General features: G+C 44.8%; 1 protein-coding gene across 1 annotated transcript in view; it reads left to right on the top strand.

Annotated features, from left to right (window-relative positions):
• The first annotated feature begins 10,436 nt into the window (after positions 1-10,436).
• LOC138665493 (proprotein convertase subtilisin/kexin type 4-like) overlaps positions 10,437-23,759 on the top strand; it is a 524,777-nt gene continuing 511,454 nt past the window's right edge. Inside the window, exon 1 of the mRNA XM_069753025.1 lies at positions 10,437-10,605. Within this exon, the coding sequence (XP_069609126.1) occupies positions 10,438-10,605 (168 nt within the window). The 5' untranslated portion in view covers position 10,437. The remainder of the gene's footprint in view (positions 10,606-23,759) is intronic.

The following is a 23,759-nucleotide window of genomic DNA, read 5'->3' as shown; positions in this document are numbered from 1 at the left end:
ACAAATAAACGCAGAATTTATTGACCTAAATTTACCACGACCATGAAGCCCAATATGTCACGAAAAAACAGTCTCAGAACCGCTAGGATCCGTTGAAGCGTTCCTGAGTTATTACCTCATAAAGGGACACTGGTCAGAATTGCAAAAAACGGCAAGGTCTTTAAGGTCAAAATAGGCTGGGTCATGAAGGGGTTAAAACCCATCGGCGACCCACGATCACTTCATGGGCACCAATGGGTGAGAGAATGATACGCACGCATGCTGGCATGTGTTATATGCTGCAGTCAGAGATTGACACTGGCATTTAACACGCGCCATACATGTAAGGCAGATGTCGTAAAGGTGTTAATCACCTGAGGACCCCCTTCACCACTGTGTCACCCAGTATCCTATGGGCCCCCTCCCCCACTGTTTCACCTCTATTTTCCTGTGGCCCCCTCCCCCACTGTGTCACCCAATATCCTATGGGCCCCCTCCCCCACTGTTTCACCTCTATTTTCCTGTGGCCCCCTCCCCCACTGTGTCACCCAATATCCTATGGGCCCCCTCCTCTACTATTTCACCTCTAATTTCCTATGGGCCTGCTCAGAGAGTGAAAGGGGAGCCACAGTAAGGCTATGTGCACACGATGCGGATTTTGCTGCGGATCCGCGTTTCCGCAGCTGCGGGTCAGCAGGAGTTTCCCATGCGTTTACAGTACCATGTAAACCTATGGGAAACAGAAAACGCTGTGCACATGCTGCGAAAAAAAATGCGCAGAAACGCAGCGGTTTACATTCCGCAGCATGTCACTTCTTTCTGCGTTTTCCGCAGCAGTTTTACAACTGCCCTTATGGAAAACCGCAGTTGTAAAACCGGAGTGGAAAACACAGAAAAACCGCAGTAAATCCACGATAAATCTGCGGTTTTCCACTGCGGATTTATCAAATCCGCTGCAGAAAAGTCCGCAGTGGACCCAGAATACGTGTGCACATAGCCTAAAATAGAGGTGGTTGACACAATAGGGGAGGGGGCCCACAAGAAAATTAGAATCACCGTGGGCCCCCACCCGTGTCACCTTTAGGATGCATGGGGCCCCCTCCCCTAACTGCCTCTGTGGCCGGAGATCTACTCTGGGTGCCGGCATCATATAGCTATTTACTTACAGTCACACTGACTGCAGCCATCAGACTCCCTCTGCTCCACTGCTGCTTGGGTAGGACTGCTGACCAATCACAGCACAGCTCCTTGCCTGAGCTGTGTTGTGAGCTCACACAAAGAAAACTAACGCTGATTGGCTGAATTGCAGCCAATCAGCGTTTACACTGCTGCCCTGGGCTTTGTGGAAGAGGAGCAGAGATACCCAGCACAGGAGACAGGTGACTGCGGGTCAGCTGAGCTGCTGTGTGGTGTCTCGCCTCAGCCTCACAGTCAGCTGTTCCTCTGACTGTGCTGGCTGAAGTGAGGGTCGGCACTCTACACACAGCTCTCCTGGAGTAATGGCAGCGGCAGCAGGTGATGTGAAGGAGCTGCTGCTGCACTTCCCATCACCTATGCAGTCTGCCAGCCGCTGCGGTGCCGGCTATACAATAACGTGCGCACTGCTGGGTGCACGCTATGAGCATGATGCAGGCAGGCACAAATGAGGGAGGCAGGGGCTGGAGGCGGGGCCCACCGGAGGATTCTCCGGTGTCCCGGTGCCCCAGTCCGACCCTGCCTGTTTATATGGGATATGTGTTCATTCCCCTATTCTCTACATATATTTCATGTTCATTCCCCACCTATCAGGCACAGGGAATATAATATACACCTGTTTATATGGGATATGTGTTCATTCCACTATTCTCTACTTCATCTTCATTCCCCACCTATCAGGCACAGGGAACATAATATATACCTGTTTATATGGGATATACAGTATACAAGAGAGGCCTGGATGTCTTCCTGGAGCAGAACAATATTGTATCATACAATTATTAGGTTCTGTAGAAGGACGTAGATCTGGGGATTTATTGTGATGGAATATAGGCTGAACTGGATGGACAAATGTCTTTTTTCGACCTTACTATGTTAGTATATGTTCATTCCCCTATTTACTACATATATTTCATCTTCATTCCCCACCTATCAGGCACAGGGAACATAATATATACCTGTTTATATGGGATATATGTTCATTCTCCTATTCTCTACATATATTTCATCTATATTCTCCACCTATCAGGCACAGGGAATATAGTAGACACCTGTTTACATGGGATATATGTTCATTCCCCTATTATCTTCATATATTTCATGTTCATTCCCCACGTTTCAAGCTCAGGGAATATAATATACACCTGTTTATATGGGATATGTGTTCATTCTCCTATTCTCTACATATATTTCATCTATATTCTCCACCTATCAGGCACAGGGAATATAGTAGACACCTGTTTATATGGGATATATGTTCATTCCCCTATTATCTACATATATTTCATGTTCATTCCCCACCTATCAGGCTCAGGGAATATAATATACACCTGTTTATATGTGATATTTGTTCATTCCCCTATTATCTACATATATTTCATGTTCATTCTCCACCTATCAGGCACAGGGAATATAATATACACCTGTTTATATGGGATGTGTTCATTCCCCTATTCTCTACATATATTTCATGTTTATTCCCCACCTATCAGGCACAGGGAATATAATATACACCTGTTTATATGGGATATGTGTTCATTCTCCTATTATCTACATATATTCCATGTTCATTCCCCACCTATCAGGCACAGGGAATATAATATACACCTGTTTATATGGGATATGTGTTCATTCTCCTATTCTCTACATATATTTCATGTTCATTCCCCACCTATCAGGCACAGAGAATATAATATACACCTGTTTATAAGGGATATGTGTTCATTCCCCTATTATTTACATATATTTCATCTTCATTCCCCACCTATCAGGCTCAGGTAATATAATATACACCTGTTTATAAGGGATATGTGTTCATTCCCCTATTCTCTACATATATTTCATCTTCATTCCCCACCTATCAGGCACAGGGAATATAATATACACCTGTTTATATGGGATATGTGTTCATTCTCCTATTCTCTACATATATTTCATGTTCATTCCCCACCTATCAGGCACAGAGAATATAATATACACCTGTTTATATGGGATATGTGTTCATTCCCCTATTATTTACATATATTTCATCTTCATTCCCCACCTATCAGGCTCAGGTAATATAATATACACCTGTTTATAAGGGATATGTGTTCATTCCCCTATTCTCTAAATATATTTCATGTTCATTCCCCACCTATCACTCATAGGGAATATAATATACACCTGTTTATATGGGATATGTGCTCATTCTCCTATTATCTACATATATTTCATGTTCATTCCCCGCGTATCAGGCTCAGGGAATATAATATACACCTGTTTATATGGGATATGTGTTCATTCTCCTATTCTCTACATATATTTCATGTTCATTCCCCACCTATACAGCACATTGAATATAATATACACCTGTTTATATGGGATATGTGTTAATTCCCCTATTCTCTACATATATTTCATGTTCATTCCCCACGTATCAGGCTCAGGGAATATAATATACACCTGTTTATATGGGATATGTGTTCATTCTCCTATTCTCTACATATATTTCATGTTCATTCCCCACCTATACAGCACATTGAATATAATATACACCTGTTTATATGGGATATGTGTTAATTCCCCTATTATCTACATATATTTCATGTTCATTCCCCGCGTATCAGGCTCAGGGAATATAATATACACCTGTTTATATGGGATATGTGTTCATTCTCCTATTCTCTACATATATTTCATGTTCATTCCCCACCTATCAGGCTCAGGGAATATAATATACACCTGTTTATATGGGATTGTGTTCATTCTCCTATTCTCTACATATATTTCATCTTCATTCCCCACCTATCAGGCACAGGGAATATAATATACACCTGTTTATATGTGATATTTGTTCATTCCCCTACTATCTACATATACAGTTAGGTCCATATATATTTGGACAGAGACAACATTTTTCTAATTTTGGTTATAGACATTACCAGAATGAATTTTAAGCAAAACAATTCAGATGCAGTTGAAGTTCAGACTTTCAGCTTTCATTTGAGGGTATCCACATTAAAATTGGATGAAGGGTTTAGGAGATTCAGCTCCTTAACATAAGCCACCCTGTTTTTAAAGGGACCAAAAGTAATTGGACAGATTCAATAATTTTAAATAAAATGTTCATTTTTAGTACTTGGTTGAAAACCCTTTGTGGGCAATGACTGCCTGAAGTCTTGGACTCATGGACATCACCAGATGCTGTGTTTCCTCCTTTTTGATGCTCTGCCTGCCTTCACTGCAGTGGTTTTAAGTTGCTGTTTGTTTGTGGTCCTTTCTGTCTGAAGTTTAGTCTGTAACAAGTGAAATGCATGCTCAATTGGGTTGAGATCAGGTGATTGACTTGGCCATTCAAGAATATTCCACTTCTTTGCTTTAATAAACTCCTGGGCTGCTTTGGCTTTATGTTTTGGGTCATTGTCCATCTGCAGTATGAAACGACGACCAATCAGTTTGGCTGCATTTGGCTGGATCTGAGCACACATTATGTCTCTGAATACCTCAGAATTCATTCGGCTGTTTCTGTCCTGTGTCACATCATCAATAAACACTAGTGACCCAGTGCCACTGGCAGCCATGCATGCCCAAGCCATCACACTGCCTCTGCCGTGTTTTACAGAGGATGCGGTGTGCTTTGGATCATGAGCTGTACCCCGCCTTCGCCATACTTTTCTCTTTCCATCATTCTGGTAGAGGTTGATCTTGGTTTCATCTGTCCAAAGAATGTTCTTCCAGAACTGTGCTGGCTTTTCTAGATGTTTTTTAGCAAAGTCCAGTCTAGCCTTTTTATTCTTGATGCTTATGAGTGGCTTGCACCGTGCAGTGAACCCTCTGTATTTACTTTCATGCAGTCTTCTCTTTATGGTAGATTTGGATATTGATACGCCGACCTCCTGGAGAGTGTTGTTCACTTGGTTGGCTGTTGTGAAGGGGTTTCTCTTCACCATGGAGATTATTCTGCGATCATCCTCCACTGTTGTCTTCTGTGGGCGCCCAGGTCTTTTTGCATTGATGAGTTCACCAGTGCTTTCTTTCTTTCTCAGGATGAACCAAACTGTAGATTTTGCCACTCCTAATATTGTAGCAATTTCTCGGATGGGTTTTTTCTGTTTTCGCAGCTTTAGGATGGCTTGTTTCACCTGCATGGAGAGCTCCTTTGACCGCATGTTTACTTCACAGCAAAACCTTCCAAATGCAAGCATCACACCTCAAATCAACTCCAGGCCTTTTATCTGCTTAATTGAGAATGACATAACGAAGGGATTGCTCACACCTGTCCATGAAATAGCCTTGGAGTCAACTGTCCAATTACTTTTGGTCCCTTTAAAAACAGGGTGGCACATGTTAAGGAGCTGAAACTCCTAAACCCTTCATCCAATTTTAATGTGGATACCCTCAAATGAAAGCTGAAAGTCTGAACTTCAACTGCATCTGAATTGTTTTGTTTAAAATTCATTGTGGTAATGTCTATAACCAAAATTAGAAAAATGTTGTCTCTGTCCAAATATATATGGACCTAACTGTATTTCATGTTCATTCCCCACGTATCAGGCTCAGGGAATATAATATACACCTGTTTATATGTGATATTTGTTCATTCTACTATTCTCTACATATATTTCATGTTCATTCCCCACCTATCAGGCACAGGGAATATAATATACACCTGTTTATATGGGATATGTGTTCATTCCCCTATTCTCTACATATATTTCATGTTCATTCCCCACCTATCAGGCACAGGGAATATAATATACACCTGTTTATATGTGATATTTGTTCATTCCCCTATTATCTACATATATTTCATGTTCATTCCCCGTGAATCAGGCTCAGGGAATATAATATACTCCTGTTTATATGGGATATGTGTTCATTCTCCTATTATCTACATATATTTCATGTTCATTCCCCACCTATCAGGCTCAGGGAATATAATACACACCTGTTTATATGGGATATGTGTTCATTCCCCTATTCTCTACTTCATCTTCATTCCCCACCTATCAGGCATAGGGAATATAATATACACCTGTTTATATGGGATATGTGTTCATTCTCCTATTATCTACATATATTTCATGTTCATTCCCCACCTATCAGGCTCAGGGAATATAATACACACCTGTTTATATGGGATATGTGTTCATTCCCCTATTCTCTACTTCATCTTCATTCCCCACCTATCAGGCTCAGGGAATATAATATACACCTGTTTATATGGGATATGTGTTCATTCTCCTATTCTCTACATATATTTCATCTTCATTCCCCACCTATCAGGCACAGGGAATATAATATACACCTGTTTATATGGGATATGTGCTCATTCTCCTATTATCTACATATATTTCATGTTCATTCCCCACCTATCAGGCTCAGGGAATATAATATACACCTGTTTATATGGGATATGTGTTCATTCCCTATTCTCTACATATATTTCATGTTCATTCCCCACCTATCAGGCACAGGGAATATAATATACACCTGTTTATATGGGATTTGTGTTTATTCCCCTATTCTCTACATATATTTCATGTTCATTCCCCACCTATCAGGCACAGGGAATATAATATACACCTGTTTATATGGGATATGTGTTCATTCCCCTATTCTCTACATATATTTCATGTTCATTCCCCACGTATCAGGCTCAGGGAATATAATATACACCTGTTTATATGGGATATGTGTTCATTCCCTATTCTCTACATATATTTCATGTTCATTCCCCACCTATCAGGCACAGGGAATATAATATACACCTGTTTATATGGGATTTGTGTTTATTCCCCTATTCTCTACATATATTTCATGTTCATTCCCCACCTATCAGGCACAGGGAATATAATATACACCTGTTTATATGGGATATGTGTTCATTCCCCTATTCTCTACATATATTTCATGTTCATTCCCCACCTATCAGGCACAGGGAATATAATATACACCTGTTTATATGGGATTTGTGTTTATTCCCCTATTCTCTACATATATTTCATGTTCATTCCCCACCTATCAGGCACAGGGAATATAATATACACCTGTTTATATGGGATATGTGTTCATTCCCCTATTCTCTACATATATTTCATGTTCATTCCCCACGTATCAGGCTCAGGGAATATAATATACACCTGTTTATATGGGATATGTGTTCATTCTCCTATTCTCTACTTATATTTCATGTTCATTCCCCACCTATCAGGCTCAGGGAATATAATATACACCTGTTTATATGGGATATGTGATCATTCTCCTATTCTCTACATATATTTCATGTTCATTCCCCACCTATCAGGCTCAGGGAATATAATATACACCTGTTTATATGGGATATGTGATCATTCTCCTATTCTCTACATATATTTCATGTTCATTCCCCACCTATCAGGCTCAGGGAATATAATATACACCTGTTTATATGGGATATGTGATCATTCTCCTATTCTCTACATATATTTCATGTTCATTCCCCACCTATCAGGCTCAGGGAATATAATATACACCTGTTTATATGGGATATGTGTTCATTCCCCTATTCTCTACTTATATTTCATGTTCATTCCCCACCTATCAGGCTCAGGGAATATAATATACACCTGTTTATATGGGATATGTGTTCATTCCCCTATTCTCTACATATATTTCATGTTCATTCCCCACCTATCAGGCTCAGGGAATATAATATACACCTGTTTATATGGGATATGTGTTCATTCTCCTATTCTCTACATATATTTCATGTTCATTCCCCACGTATCAGGCTCAGGGAATATAATATACACCTGTTTATATGGGATATGTGTTCATTCCCTATTCTCTACATATATTTCATGTTCATTCCCCACCTATCAGGCACAGGGAATATAATATACACCTGTTTATATGGGATTTGTGTTTATTCCCCTATTCTCTACATATATTTCATGTTCATTCCCCACCTATCAGGCACAGGGAATATAATATACACCTGTTTATATGGGATATGTGTTCATTCCCCTATTCTCTACATATATTTCATGTTCATTCCCCACCTATCAGGCACAGGGAATATAATATACACCTGTTTATATGGGATTTGTGTTTATTCCCCTATTCTCTACATATATTTCATGTTCATTCCCCACCTATCAGGCACAGGGAATATAATATACACCTGTTTATATGGGATATGTGTTCATTCCCCTATTCTCTACATATATTTCATGTTCATTCCCCACGTATCAGGCTCAGGGAATATAATATACACCTGTTTATATGGGATATGTGTTCATTCTCCTATTCTCTACTTATATTTCATGTTCATTCCCCACCTATCAGGCTCAGGGAATATAATATACACCTGTTTATATGGGATATGTGATCATTCTCCTATTCTCTACATATATTTCATGTTCATTCCCCACCTATCAGGCTCAGGGAATATAATATACACCTGTTTATATGGGATATGTGATCATTCTCCTATTCTCTACATATATTTCATGTTCATTCCCCACCTATCAGGCTCAGGGAATATAATATACACCTGTTTATATGGGATATGTGATCATTCTCCTATTCTCTACATATATTTCATGTTCATTCCCCACCTATCAGGCTCAGGGAATATAATATACACCTGTTTATATGGGATATGTGTTCATTCCCCTATTCTCTACATATATTTCATGTTCATTCCCCACCTATCAGGCTCAGGGAATATAATATACACCTGTTTATATGGGATATGTGATCATTCCTCTATTCTCTACATATATTTCATGTTCATTCCCCACCTATCAGGCTCAGGGAATATAATATACACCTGTTTATATGGGATGTGTTCATTCCTCTATTCTCTATATATATTTCATGTTCATTCCCCACCTATACAGCACATTGAATATAATATACACCTGTTTATATGTATCTGTATTGATTTCCTAATTGTCTACACATAATTCATGTTCAGTTCATATTCAAGATGCATAAGAAATCTATAACACATCTCCATGTCTTTGTAGCTATAAGTTATGTTCATTATTTTTATTTATTCTTTTTCTTGACTCTTTTTAGTATGTCCCTCTTCATGCGGCTTCATTAGATATAGTTTTATTGGACAAAATAAAATATGCTGGCAGCTCCGCCGTCGCAAAACCACAACAAAACTGCCTGTGAAGCTATTTCAAGACAAAGACTGTCAGCTTTTTCCTGAAGCGATTTTTCCCTAGGAAAACCGTGAAAACTCCAACTTCTAAAGACATTGGGCCAGATTCATCAAGACTGACGCTGTTCATGCTGGTCTTGATGAGAATTGCTGGAGTCAGACGCTCCCGATACGTGAAGAGGTGTACATCTGACCCCTACCCCCACCCCCCAAAAAAAACAGGACTGGGACGCATGCGCAGCTGGAGTTACTGACTAGAATGGTGCGCATGGAGTCACAATGTACTGTCTGTTAGGTAACGTTCACACTAGCGTTATGCTAGTTTGCGTCGGGCGACGCAGCGGCGACGCATGCGTCATGCGCCCCTATATTTAACATGGGGGACGCATGCGTTTTTTTTGTTGCGTTGTGCGACGCATGCGTCGGACCAAGAAAACGCAACAAGTTGCATTTTTCTTGCATCAAAATTTCGGCAAAAACCGACGCATGCGTCGCAAAATGCAGCGTTTTTGTGTTAGTTTTGCTGAGATTTTGCGTGCGTTGTGCGTTGCGTCGCCGACGCAGCGGCGCACAACGCTAGTGTGAACGTAGCCTTAATCATTTTTGGCTGTTTGCATCTATTGTAGGCGGGCAGCAAGCTGTAGTAGACTATGTTGTGGCGCCTGCCTCAACTGGGTGCATACAGCCAAAAATGATACAGCACAGAGCACATTGTCACCCGGCACCATTGTAGTTAGTGGCGCCCTCTGTGTATATAAGAAATATGTACAAGGCCTTAGCGCTGCTGCTGTAATCACACACATACTGTACATAGGCATTTCTGCAGGTTCTCAGATCCGGACATTTTACTAGTTTGTCTCCCACCCTAACCTGATAGCACAGTTGTCAGCTGCACAACACATGAGATGTGATCCTGCCTTATTGCCCACTGACAAGTGACGGAGAGGCAGCTTTCCCTGCAGGATTATGCAGTGGCCCACCACCACCTACCCCACGTACCACCGCGTTGTGCTAGTTTGATTACCCAGAAGGCCTTGCGTACGGCCTGACCTCTGACCCCACGGCACAAGGCGTCTGGACCGTGAGCGCTGCCCTCTTGTGGGCAGTTGGTGGTAGTGTGGATCATGCAGTTCAGCAGATGGTTCTCCGAGTCCGCGCTGACCCTGCTCCTTTGGCTGCCCTGTGTGCTGGCACTTCGGATATACACGAACTGCTGGGCAGTGAAAGTGCCCGCGGGGCCCGAGGAGGCGGAGAGAATAGCGCGGAAGTTTGGCTTCGTCTATAGTGGGCAGGTGATTGATATTAACGGCACTGGTGACATGGACGGCTTATCGCGATATGTCGAATGCAGCTGGGACATATGAGTGTGTAGCAAAGAGCTGGGACCCTGGATATATTGTCAGGGCAGTGGGCGGATTGTAGGCTTGGGTGAGCTGCGGTTTTGTCACCTTGCCAGCCTCTCAGGCCATAGCCCAGGCACCTGCACCCCAGCATTAAGGCTAGGCTCACACAGGTTTGGCATGCTTCAAAATAATAATATTAATATTCTTTTATACTGCTTCACTTTAGTAGCCTAGAAAATCAAAAGTTCAGTGTGAACATACACAAAGGGGCGATCCATTAAGCCTGGTGTGGTACACGCCAAGCCTTAACCGAGGGCGTGGTGGGGTCGGGGTCGCCGAATCCATTGACAAGTGCATGTTTTCAGTGATGTGCGCCTTTGTCGTGAACTGAAGTGGTGTAACCTGTGATAAATCCTGCGGCCGCCATGCCTTGTCCTGCCAGTGCACCCACCATTTATCACCGCCCAACATGGCCAAAGATTTTGCTTAACTTTTCAAAGTATTTCATGCTAGAAAACCCTTTGTTGAATAGGCCCCTAAGGGGGCGCTCTGCAAGATGGGTACACGAAAAACTAAACTCAAAAGAATGGACATATATAGAGCAAATAGTATATATAAATAAATATCAGATTAGATATATAGAAAAATGCCTTTATTTAATAATGTTGGCAGAGAGTAATACTAAGGGTATGTGCTCACGTACTAGGGTCCACTGACGATTTTTCTGAAGCAGATATGATTAATTCCGCAGTGGAAAACCACTGCGGTTTTACAACTGCGGTTTTCTATTGGAGCAGTTGTAAAACCGCTGCGGAATCCGCAGAAAGAAGTGACATGCGGAATGTAAACCGCTGCGTTTCCGCGCGTTTTTTTCCGCAGCATGTGCGCAGTGTTTTTGGTTTCCCATAGGTTTACATTGTACTGTAAACTCATGGGAAACTGCTGCAGATCCGCATCGTGTGCACATACCCTAAAAAAAGAGACATGTACATGTCTGAACAAATACTCCAAAATATAAAAATATATATGTATAAAAAACAAATCATGAGCTAAAATATCACAATAAAATAAAAAATATATAATAAAAAATACATATACTACCGGACCCAAGGATTATATCAATTCTATAAATATTGCTCTTAATCATAAGAGTCCCACAGAGTAAAAAAATGAATATATGGGAAATTTTATGTAAACCTCAAAAATATGAGAGATGTGTTTTGCCCTGTTATATGCCCTCTTAATTGCCCGACGGCTGTAATCGCGGTCCCAAAATCTCTGTTTCAGTTATGATGATTGTTCCTCAAAATCACTATCTCCAGAACAAATCCTGCACAATCGCAAGAATTGGCCAATAGGAATGGACCTTATCATAGTCTGAGGGTGTGAGGAGGATGCAAGTAAAAATGAGTTAAAGGGAAGGTACCGCGTTTGTTGCTCATTTATAAATCACTGTAATGTAGCATAACCTGCTGTTATAACCAAGTTTTGAATGCATGTGAAATGTATTTTGTGTGTTAAATGACTTTAAAGAAGGCACTGGGGGCTGACATCTTGTGTTCACAGCAGTAGCACGACACTTTAAGGGTATGTGTCCACGTTCAGGATGGTCGGCGCTTTGGACGGAGCGGAAAACTTGCTCCCCCCCCCTGAGACGTGATGATGTCGGATGTGTTCATTGCACACATCCGGAATCATCGCACCCCACACATAGGGCCCTGTGTTTTACCTTGCGGCGGCGCAGCGTCGCCGCAAGGTAAACGGACATGCTGCAATCTAAAAACACGCGCCGCATGTCCGGAATCGCAGGGCCGCCGGATGCTTGTTACCACACATAGTGGAGACGGGATTTCATAAAATCCCCTCAACTATGCTCATTGGAGCCAGAGGGTGGAGGGTGGGAAGTGCAGGTGATTTACCTCCGTGCTGCTCTGTACTCCTCCTGTCCAGGCACTGTGCGTCCTGAGCAGACATCCTCTGCTCCTCACACGCTGCCCTGTGTCCTTCGCCTGCTCTGTCTCCTCCTCCCCACTCTCACACAGTCCCTGTGATCTGTTAAGCTGCACTCACAGCCTGCAGAGAGAGCAGGACAGGGATTAGGGTGGGGGAAGGGGGATGGCAAGAATGTTATTCACAAAACGGGAGGGAAGTAGCATGCACACCGCAGGGATCATATAGCCTTCCCCCATATATCTCTTCTGTGATCTCCCATAGTGCAGCACACTGCTCTCCTGAAATACTCTGTGCTGTAGTCAACCTGTTCCTTCGCTCATATATCTCCCTCTGTGACCCTGGAGGTGACTCTCTCCCCATGGGTGCTGTCTCTCTCCCCATGGGTGCTTTCCATCCCCCTGTGCCTGTTCGCTCTCGCTCCTATGCACTTCTCTCCCCCTGCATGTCTCACTCCCCATGGGTCGCTTTCCCTCCCCTACCCCTGCATCTCTCACTCCCCATGGGCCGCTCTCCCTCCTCTCCCCCTGCATGTCTCACTCCCCTTGGGTTGCTCTCGCTTCTATGCACTCCTGTCCCCCTGCATATCTCACTCCCCATGGGTCACTCTCGCTCCTATGCACTCCTCTCCCCTGCATGTCTCACACCACATGGGTCGCTCTCGCTCCTATGCACTCCTCTCCCCCTGCATTTCTCACACCCCATGGGTCGCTCTCGTTCCTATGCACTCCTCTCCCCCTACATGTCTCTCTCCCTTGTGTCACTCTCCATCCTCCCCCATGGGTCACTCTCCATCCTCTCCCATGGGTCACTCTCCATCCTCTCCCATGGGTCACTCTCCATCCTCTCCCATGGGTCACTCTCTATCCTCTCCCATGGGTCACTCTCCATCCTTTCCCCTCTGCATGTCTCACACCCCATGGGTCGCTCTCGCTTATAGGCACTCCTCTCCCCCTGCATGTCTCTCTCCCATGGGTCACTCTCCCTCTTCGCCCCCCTGCATGTCTCACTCCCCATGGGTCGCTCTCAATTTTATGCACTCCTCTCCCCCTGCATGTCTCACTCCCCATGGGCCGCTCTCCCTCCTCTCCCCCTGCATGTCTCACTCCCCATGGGTCGCTCTCGTTTCTATGCAGTCCTCTCCCCCTGCATGTCTCACGCCCGATGGGTCGCTCTCCTATGCACTCCTCTCCCCCTACATGTCTCTCTCCCCTGGGTCACTCTCCATCCTCTCCCCTGGGTCACTCTCCATCCCATCCCATGGGTCACTCTCCCATGGGTCACTCTCCATCCTCTCCCCTGGGTCACTCTCCATTTTCTCCCCTCTGCATGTCTCACGCCCCATGGGTCGCTCTAGCTCCTATGCACTCCTGTCCCCCTGCATGTCTCTCTCCCCATAGATCGCTCTTCCTCCTATGCACTCCTGTCCCCCTGCATGTCTCTCTCCCCATAGATCGCTCTTCCTCCTATGCACTCCTGTCCCCCTGCATGTCTCTCTTCCCATAGATCGCTCTTTCTCCTATGCACTCCTATCCCCCTGCATGTCTCACACCCCATGGGTTGCTCTCGCTCCTATGCACTCCTGTCCCCCAGCATGTCTCACACCCCATGGGTCGCTCTCGCTCCTATGCACTCCTGTCCCCCAGTATGTCTCACTCCCCATGGATCGCTCTCCCTCCTCTCTCCCCTGCATGTCTTTCCTCACTGCACACATAGCTCAGTGCGTGCGATAACAGGAGCTGCGGGGGTCATGCTGTCACATGTCAGCGTGACCCCACAGCTGTGACTGTCACCTACGGTAACGCTACCGCCGGTACTGTCGGTCACAGCGCTGCGGAATCATGCTGGCAGATGTCAGGGTGATTCCGCAGCTAACTGTGACTTGCGATAAAAAAAGAGGCGCGGACCGATGAGACTACTGCTCTCATTGGGCTATGCCTGAAGGGAGAGTAGTATCATCTGCTGGTACCTGTGCTCACAGTTTAAAAAAAAAAAAAAAAAGTTACTGGTACATTACATACACATTCACATAAAAATCAAAAAACATTATACTCACGGCGGCGCAGTGATACACTGCAGGGGACGATCACCTCCTGTCAGTGTATCACCGGCTGTCTTTGAGCAGTCATATCACTCTCCTGAAATACTCTGTGCTCCTGTCACCCTGCTCCCTCCACCATATATCTCTCTCTGTGACCCCCCCCCCCCCCCGTAGATCAGCACACTGCCATATGGATCACACATAATGCCGCCATATCTATTTATCACATGATACTCCCATAGAGACCACACATTATACCGCCATATATATTTATTACATAATACTGCCATATAGATCGCACATGATGCTGCCATATATATTTTTTACATAGTACTGCCATATAGACCACACTTTATGCTGCCAATTATTATGTGTGATCTGTATGGTGGTATTATGTTTGATCAGTATGGTCAAATAATGTAAAAAATATATGACTGTATTATATGATAACTATATTGTGGGATTATGTGTGATCTATGTGGCATTATTATGTGAGAATTATATGGTTGTTTTATGTGTGATCTACATGGTGTTGTGAGTGATCTATATGGCGGTATTATGTGAGAAGTATATGGCGGTATATGAGAACACTATGGCGGTATGTGTGATCTATATGACGGTATTATGTGAGAACTATACGGCGCCATTATGTGTGATCTATATGGCAGTACTATGTGAGAACTATATGATGTTTATAGCCTAGCATGGATCTTCCCAGGCTATGAATATCAGCCTGCAGCTGTATATTTAGCCTTTACTGCCTATTAAAATAGCGGGAACCCCCCAAAAATGACATGAGGTTCCCCTATAATTAATAACCAGAAAAGGCTACGCAGACAGCTACGGGCTGATATTAATAGCCTAAGAAGGGGCCATGGATATTGCCCCCCCCCTTCCCCGGCTACAAATACCAGCTCACAGCCATCCCTGAAATGGCGCGTCTCTAAGATGCGCCAATTTCGGCACTTAGCCTCTCTCTTCCCACTGCCCTGTAGTGGTGTCATATGGGTAATATTTGTTTGGTTGATGTCATCTTTGTATTGTAAGGTGACATCAAGCCGGCTTAGTAATGAAGAGGCGTCAATAAGACACCTATCCATCTTTCTCCCCATCACGCTCCATGTCTCACCCCTGCTATTCCATGTGTATCTCTCTCCCCATCCCGCTCCATGTGTCTCACCCCTGCTATTCCATGTGTATCTCTCTCCCCATCCCGCTCCATGTGTCTCACCCCTGCTGTTCCATGTTGTTACGTGTTACGGAACCCCACAGCATCCGGAATATGTTGTTATATGTATGTATAATAGGTTCCATGTGAGATGCATCAGCCCACAGGCTGCGCCCCTGGGCAGAGGGGACAAGATATCCCCCTTTTGTCTTTCCCCCACCTTTGTAATTCCCACAGTAAATATCGGCAGGCTCCGGCCCCCTGCGGCTATTGTAATGTATGTCTGGCCTGCCGCTTTTCTATTGGTCTGCCCTCTGTATCTGTGTGATATATTCTGTGTCCTGTGAGTAAAGTGTTGTCAGACTGGAAATACGTGGAGAAGCAGTGAGATTTTATATGCGCCCATGTAATCAAGGGATTCCAGCCAGCGTCCTTCATTCAGACTCCAGCCAAAGAAGAGTGGACCTGCTGAAACACGGGGTGGTACTGAAAGAGGTACCCCAGCTTGGTAGACCCCATTACACTGGTGGCAGACAGCGGACAGACAGCGGGATATGATACCCCTGGAAAACAACTACCAGAAGTTAAAGGACTGCATTAAAAGATCTGGTGGAAGCCCGAGGGTTAATCGCCAGCAACAAAACAAAAGCGGATTAGGCTAGTTTCACATTTGCGTTTAAAACGCATCCGCAAGTGGTGGAAAAAACGCATATAAACGCGTACAAACGCAGCATTTTTTAGACACATGCGTTGTCGCATGCGGTTAAAAAAACGCTGCGTTTGTACGCGTTTACATGCGTTTTTTCCTGCGTTTGCGTTTTTGGTGCGCATGATGAGAAATTTCACAAGAGAAAAATGAAGATAACCAGACACCGCCAATGGGACTACAGAGGGCGTGTATGATGGGATCTCTATATATAGACCCTAGGGCTACTGAAATTTTAACAGTTTGCTACTGTATCCTGTGTCATGATGGATCTTCGCATGGAGAGCTTTTATTTCAACCTTGATTTCAGCTTCAAGCTGTTTCTTGCCTGTGCTTTTGCTTGGGAGCAAGACAGAAATTGCGAAAGATGGAGAAGGAGACAACGTAGGCGTTTTTGGAGGCACCCCATTATCGAACTACGTGAGAGCCGTGGAGCCTATCACACGCTCTATGCCGAGCTTAATGCCAACCCGGAGAAATTCCAGGAATACACACGAATGTCGCAAGACTCGTTCCGGGATTTGCTTTCTCGTGTCCAAGGAGCCATATGGCGACAGGACACCCAGCTCCGTAGAGCGATTCCACCCGAGGAACGTGTGCTGGTTACATTAAGGTACGTTCAAAATCTAAACCAATGACAGTCCAAATTTAGTGTTTTCTGACATGTATTTTTGTGTATTTTCCTTAGTTTTTTTTATCAAAACCACACCATAAAAAGAATAGATTGTAATGTTTTTTTTGTGTTTGTTTTTCTTCCAGATTTCTGGCCACCGGAGAGAGTTTATCATCCCTCCACTTCCAATACCGGCTTGGAATATCCACCCTGTCCAGAATAGTTGCGGACACCTGCCGGGCTTTGTGGAATGTACTCCGGGATGAGTTCATACCCCTACCCACCTTGGACATGTGGCTTGAAATTGTGGAAAAATTCTGGAATGTGTGTGATTTCCCCAACTGTTTAGGAGCGGTGGATGGAAAGCACATTCGCATTATCAAACCAGCCAGGACAGGATCGGAGTACTTCAATTACAAAAAATATTTTTCTGTGGTGCTCATGGCAATAGCCGATGCGAACTGTCGCTTCATCGCCGTGGACATTGGAGCTTTTCGCTGTGGCAACGATTCCCAGACTTTCAAGAACTCGTATATGGGCCGCCGTGTGCATGGCAACAATTTCAATTTTCCACTGCGTCAACCTCTCCCCAACACTCAAGGTTCACCGATGCCATTTGTTATGGTTGGGGATGAGGCCTTCCAGATGTGTGAAAACCTACTGAAGCCATATTCCAGTCGGGACTTGAACCACACTAGAAGGATCTTTAACTACAGACTGACCAGGGCCCGAAGAACAGTAGAGTGTACCTTTGGCATTCTGGTCGCTAAATGGCGCATTCTTGCATCAGCCATAAATCTAAAAGTGGAAACAGTCGACGAGGTGGTCAAAGCCTGTGTGGTTCTGCACAATTATATAATGGTTAAGGAGCAACCCAACATTGAACTGGATGAACCTGTTGCACACCCACTGCCCGATTTCCAGCATCGTCCGCTGCGGTCAACTGCAGCCGTTGGTCACATGCGGGACCAATTTGCTGCCTTTTTTGATTCAGATATTGGACGTGTGTCATGGCAGGACAATGTTGTTTAAAAGTCATGTTGTAAATACATCTGTACCAGTAAATTTCTACAATGATAATAATATTTCTCATTAATAAACTTTAGTTTTGGTTGTGTTGACCGTCTCTCCTATCCTTTTCCTCTCCAAACCAAGGTTGTCCTAAAACTGGCAGTATTTAATATCAGTTTTTGTAATCCAAAACCAGGAGTGGGTGATAAAGGCAGAGGTGCTAGTTATTATGTTAATATCATAATTTACCTCCTAATTGTTCCACTCCTTGTTTTGGCTTACAAATACTGATATAAAACACTGGCCACATACTGCTAGTAATGGCAGCCATGTTGCTTTATTGGTAAACTTGTTGACGTCATTGCGTCATGATTCTCTTCTCCTGTATCCATTGGACACAAACTGAAGATACAATCACTGTCACACTATCTATAACTCATCAAGTCAGGTGTCAGAAATAATTAATTCATGATAAACATATACAGGCTCATGAATTCACTATTTCTGACACCTGTGCAGGTGAGCATAGATATGTAGCGTGTGACCACCATTGTCCCCTCAATTTGTGTGTAACATTATGTATAAAGAAGAGAAAATGGTGGTTATACAAGGCAGTTCTCTACTCAACAGGTCAGGTGTCATAATGAGTTTTTTGACACCTGACCTGTTCAGTAGAGGTCTGCACTGTATTTCCACCATTTTCTCTTCAGACTGCCACACTATGCACAGACAAAAAGAGATTATGGAGATACATGTAATATTTTTTTGGCCCAACTCATATCTGTATACTAAAGACACACAAAGCTGCAGTCTTTTTATTTTTAAAGGGGTTGTCCACTACTTTCAATTAACCCCCCAATGTACCCTCCCGGGGCCCCTAATGAATTGTGCCATTACCTTCTGTTGACGTTTTTGCCTGTGAGCGGCGCTATTCCGGCTGCTGAGTCCGGGTCACGTGACCCCCAGACTGCAGCCGCCGCTCATTTCCGCCGACGTCACGTCAATTTCCAGACTCTAGAAATTGACGTGACGTCAGCAGCAGGCGTGACCATCCCCCACAGTAGGCAGTCACTTATCAAGAGTGACTGGGCTGTGGGTGCTGGGGGCTGCCTGCAGGGCTGTGCTGGGGGCAGGCGGGGCTGTGTGTGCTCACTGCTGCTGGGATCATGATGTGCGGGCGGGGCTGTGCTTCGGTCGCCGGGGGTCTGCCCGCCGGCGTCGGTGTTTCTGCCCGCCGGCCGGCATGTGCTTGTGTGTGTGTGTCGGCGCTGTGCGTGTGTGTGCGCCGGCGCTGTGCGTGTGTGTGTGCCGGCGCTGTGTGTGTGTGCAGGCATCGCCCAATGGGACTACAAGTCCCATCGGGCTCTGCCTGCTACACTGACAGTGAGTGACACATTAGCCAATGATGGGACAATAGTAGTCCCATCATCCGGCTAATGTGTTGAATGTAAAAACAAAAAACAAAACACAGTACGTACATACATACATACATACATACATACATACATACATACATACATGCACCATGCGACACGCTGCATGCACCATGCGACAACATGCACCATGCGACGACATGCGACATGCACCATGCGACGACATGCACCATGCGACAACATGCACCATGCGACGACATGCACCATGCGACGACATGCTACATGCACCATGCGACGACATGCACCATGCGACATGCTGCATGCACCATGCGACGACATGCACCATGCAACGACATGCACCATGCGACGACATGCACCATGCGACGACATGCAACATGCTGCATGCACCATGCGACGACATGCACCATGCGACGACATGCACCATGCGACGACATGCACCATGCGACGACATGCGTCATGCACCACGTGGCGACATGCACCATGCGACGACATGCACCATGCGACGACATGCAACATGCTGCATGCACCATGCGACACCATGCGACGACATGCACCATGCAACGACATGCACCATGCGACGACATGCGTCATGCACCACGTGGCGACATGCACCATGCGACGACATGCACCATGCGACGACATGCGTCATGCACCACGTGGCGACATGCACCATGCGACGACATGCAACATGCTGCATGCACCATGCGACAACATGCACCATGCGACGACATGCACCATGCGACGACATACGACATGCACCATGCACCATGCGACGACATGCACCATGCGACGACATGCACCATGCGGCGACATGCACCATGCGACGACATGCAACATGCGGCGTCATGCACCATGCAACGACATGCAACGACATGCACCATGCAACGACATGTGACATACAGTACATACATACATACAGTACATATAACATAGAGTACATACCATCACTTGTCACTTTGTTCCCCGAAGCCAGTGTCACCTGTAAAAAATATTAAAATAATAAACAAACAATATACTCCCTGTCCGCAGAAATCCAATTAAAACGAGTGTTCCACGACGATCTCCCGTGGAGAGCAGGAGCATCAGCTGATGCGACCACTCTCCAGGGGCTCCAGGAACACAATGATGGAAGGTATCCTTCCATCATGTATTCCTCACAAGGTATTCCTACTCCCCTGTGAGAAAATAGTCCCTAGTCTCACTATTTGCATTGCTGGGTGAGACATTTTCCCACGCAGCAATTGCCATAAAGTGAGACTTTGAACTAGAGTAACCGCAATGATGCACTGCAGGAGCCATTGTCTCCTGTCAGTGTGTCACTGAGGGTCCTATAGAGCAGTGACATCACCCGATGTCACTTTTCTATAGGGGAGATCGTCGTGGGACACTCGTTATTAATTGGACTACGGCGGACAGGTAGTATACGGTTTATTATTTAACTTTTTTTTGCAGGCGCTGAAGTATGGTAAGTATGGTTAAATGAAGAATATTAAAATAATTTTTTCCAAATGTGTGTGTTTTATTAACCCTTTCTTACTATTGGATTAATAATCGATAGGCGTCTTATTGACGCCTCTCCGTTATTAACCCGGCTTAATGTCACCTTACAATAGCAAGGTGACATTAACCCCTTATTACCCCATATCCCACCGCTACTCGGGAGTGGGAAGAGAGGGGCTAAGTGCTGGAATTGGCGCATCTTACAGATGCCCAATTTCTGGCTGCGGACAGGTATTTGTAGCCGGGGGGAGGGGGGGGGCAATATCCATGGCCCCTCTCTAGGCTATGAATATCAGCCTGCAGCTGTCTGCGTAGCCTTTCTGGCTATAAAATATAGGGGGACCCCCACGTCATTTTTTTTGGGGGGGTCCCCCTATTTTAATAGCCAGTAAAGGCTAAGCAGACAGCTGGGGGCTGGTATTCATAGCAGGCTACAGATATTGGCCCCGGCCGTCGGCTTTACCCCTCTGGCGCAGAAAATTGCGTGGGAGCCCACGGTGTTTTTTTTCCGCTTTTTCTTTTTTTAAATTCAATGCTCATTAAGGCCTCTTTCACTCTTGCGTCGGTACGGGTCCATCGCTATGCGTCGGGCGAACGTACCGACGCACGGTGTGAAATTTGTGCACGACGTGGGCAGCGGATGCAGTTTTTCAACGCATCCGCTGCCCATTCTGAAGTGCGGGGAGGAGGGGGCGGAGTTTCTGCCGCGCATGTGCCGTAGAAAATGGCAGGCGAGACAGCCAAAAATGTTTTCAATTGAACGTTTTTTCGTGCCGACGGTCCGCCAAAACACGACGGATCCGTAGCACGACGGAGGCGATGTCTGGCCATCCGTCACGATCCGTCGCTAATACAAGTCTATGGGTGAAACGCATCCTGTGAGCACATTTGCACCGGATCGTTTTTTTTCCGCCAGATCCATTTTTTTCCACTGGATTTTTTTTTTTTCCGCCAGATCTGTTTTTTCTCATAGAGTTGTATTAGCACCGGATTGTGCCTGATGGCCACACGTTTAATCCGTTTTTGCAGGATCCGTCAAAAAAGCGGTTTCCGCCGGACGGAAAACACATACAGAGGAACGGTTTTTCGGTACGTCGAAAAAATGCACAGCGACTGATCTAGCAAAAAATGGATGAAACGTGTGGCCATCAGACGCACTCCGGCGCTAATACAACTCTATGAGAAAAAAACGGATCAGGTGGAAAAAAACGAATACGGCGGAAAAAAAAAAGATCCGACGAAAAAAAACGGATCCTGCAAATGTGCTCGCAGGATGCGTTTTGTACCCATAGACTTGTATTAGCAATGGATCCATCGTGTTTTTGCGGACGCGACGCACAAAAAAAGTTCAATGTAACTTTTTTTGTGCGACGTGTATGCCATTTCCGACCGCGTGGCTGAAACTCCGCCCCCTCCTCCACGCTCATCACAATGGGCAGCGGATGCGTTGTAAAACTGCATCCGCTGCCCACGTTGTGCTAAATTTAGCATAACGTCCGTCGGTACGTCTGGCCGAAGGTTTGCGACGGCCCCGTACCGACGCAAGTGTAAAGTAGCCTTACATCTGAATTTGCTGAGTATAATGCAGCCACCCCAGAGTATAATGTAACCCCCCAAATAATATAATGCAGCCCCCCATAGAGTATGATGCAATCACCCCTCATAGAATATAAATATAATACAGCCCCCCATAGAATATAATGTAGCCCACCTCCCCATAGAATATAATGCAGCCCCATCAAAGAGTATGATGCAATCATCCCTCATAGAATATAAATATAATACAGCCCCCCATAGAATATAATGCAGCCCACCTCCCCATAATATATAATGTAGCCCCCATTGAATATAATGTAGCCCCCATAGAATATAATGCAGCCCCCCATAGTATATACAGTGGGGCAAAAAAGTATTTAGTCAGTCAGCAATAGTGCAAGTTCCACCACTTAAAAAGATGAGAGGCGTCTGTAATTTACATTATAGGTAGACCTCAACTATGGGAGACAAACTGAGAAAAAAAAATTCAGAAAATCACATTGTCTGTTTTTTTTTAACATTTTATTTGCATATTATGGTGGAAAATAAGTATTTGGTCAGAAACAAACAATCAAGATTTCTGGCTCTCACAGACCTGTAACTTCTTCTTTAAGAGTCTCCTCTTTCCTCCACTCATTACCTGTAGTAATGGCACCTGTTTAAACTTGTTATCAGTATAAAAAGACACCTGTGCACACCCTCAAACAGTCTGACTTCAAACTCCACTATGGTGAAGACCAAAGAGCTGTCAAAGGACACCAGAAACAAAATTGTAGCCCTGCACCAGGCTGGGAAGACTGAATCTGCAATAGCCAACCAGCTTGGAGTCAAGAAATCAACAGTGGGAGCAATAATTAGAAAATGGAAGACATACAAGACCACTGATAATCTCCCTCGATCTGGGGCTCCACGCAAAATCCCACCCCGTGGGGTCAGAATGATCACAAGAACGGTGAGCAAAAATCCCAGAACCACGCGGGGGGACCTAGTGAATGAACTGCAGAGAGCTGGGACCAATGTAACAAGGCCTACCATAAGTAACACACTACGCCACCATGGACACAGATCCTGCAGTGCCAGACGTGTCCCACTGCTTAAGCCAGTACATGTCCGGGCCCGTCTGAAGTTTGCTAGAGAGCATTTGGATGATCCAGAGGAGTTTTGGGAGAATGTCCTATGGTCTG

Source organism: Ranitomeya imitator, chromosome 2 (genome assembly GCF_032444005.1).
Source record: "Ranitomeya imitator isolate aRanImi1 chromosome 2, aRanImi1.pri, whole genome shotgun sequence".
NCBI lineage: Eukaryota > Metazoa > Chordata > Amphibia > Anura > Dendrobatidae > Ranitomeya > Ranitomeya imitator.
The sequence above is the reverse complement of the archived record's forward strand: the minus strand, read 5'-3'. Positions and strand labels throughout refer to the sequence as shown.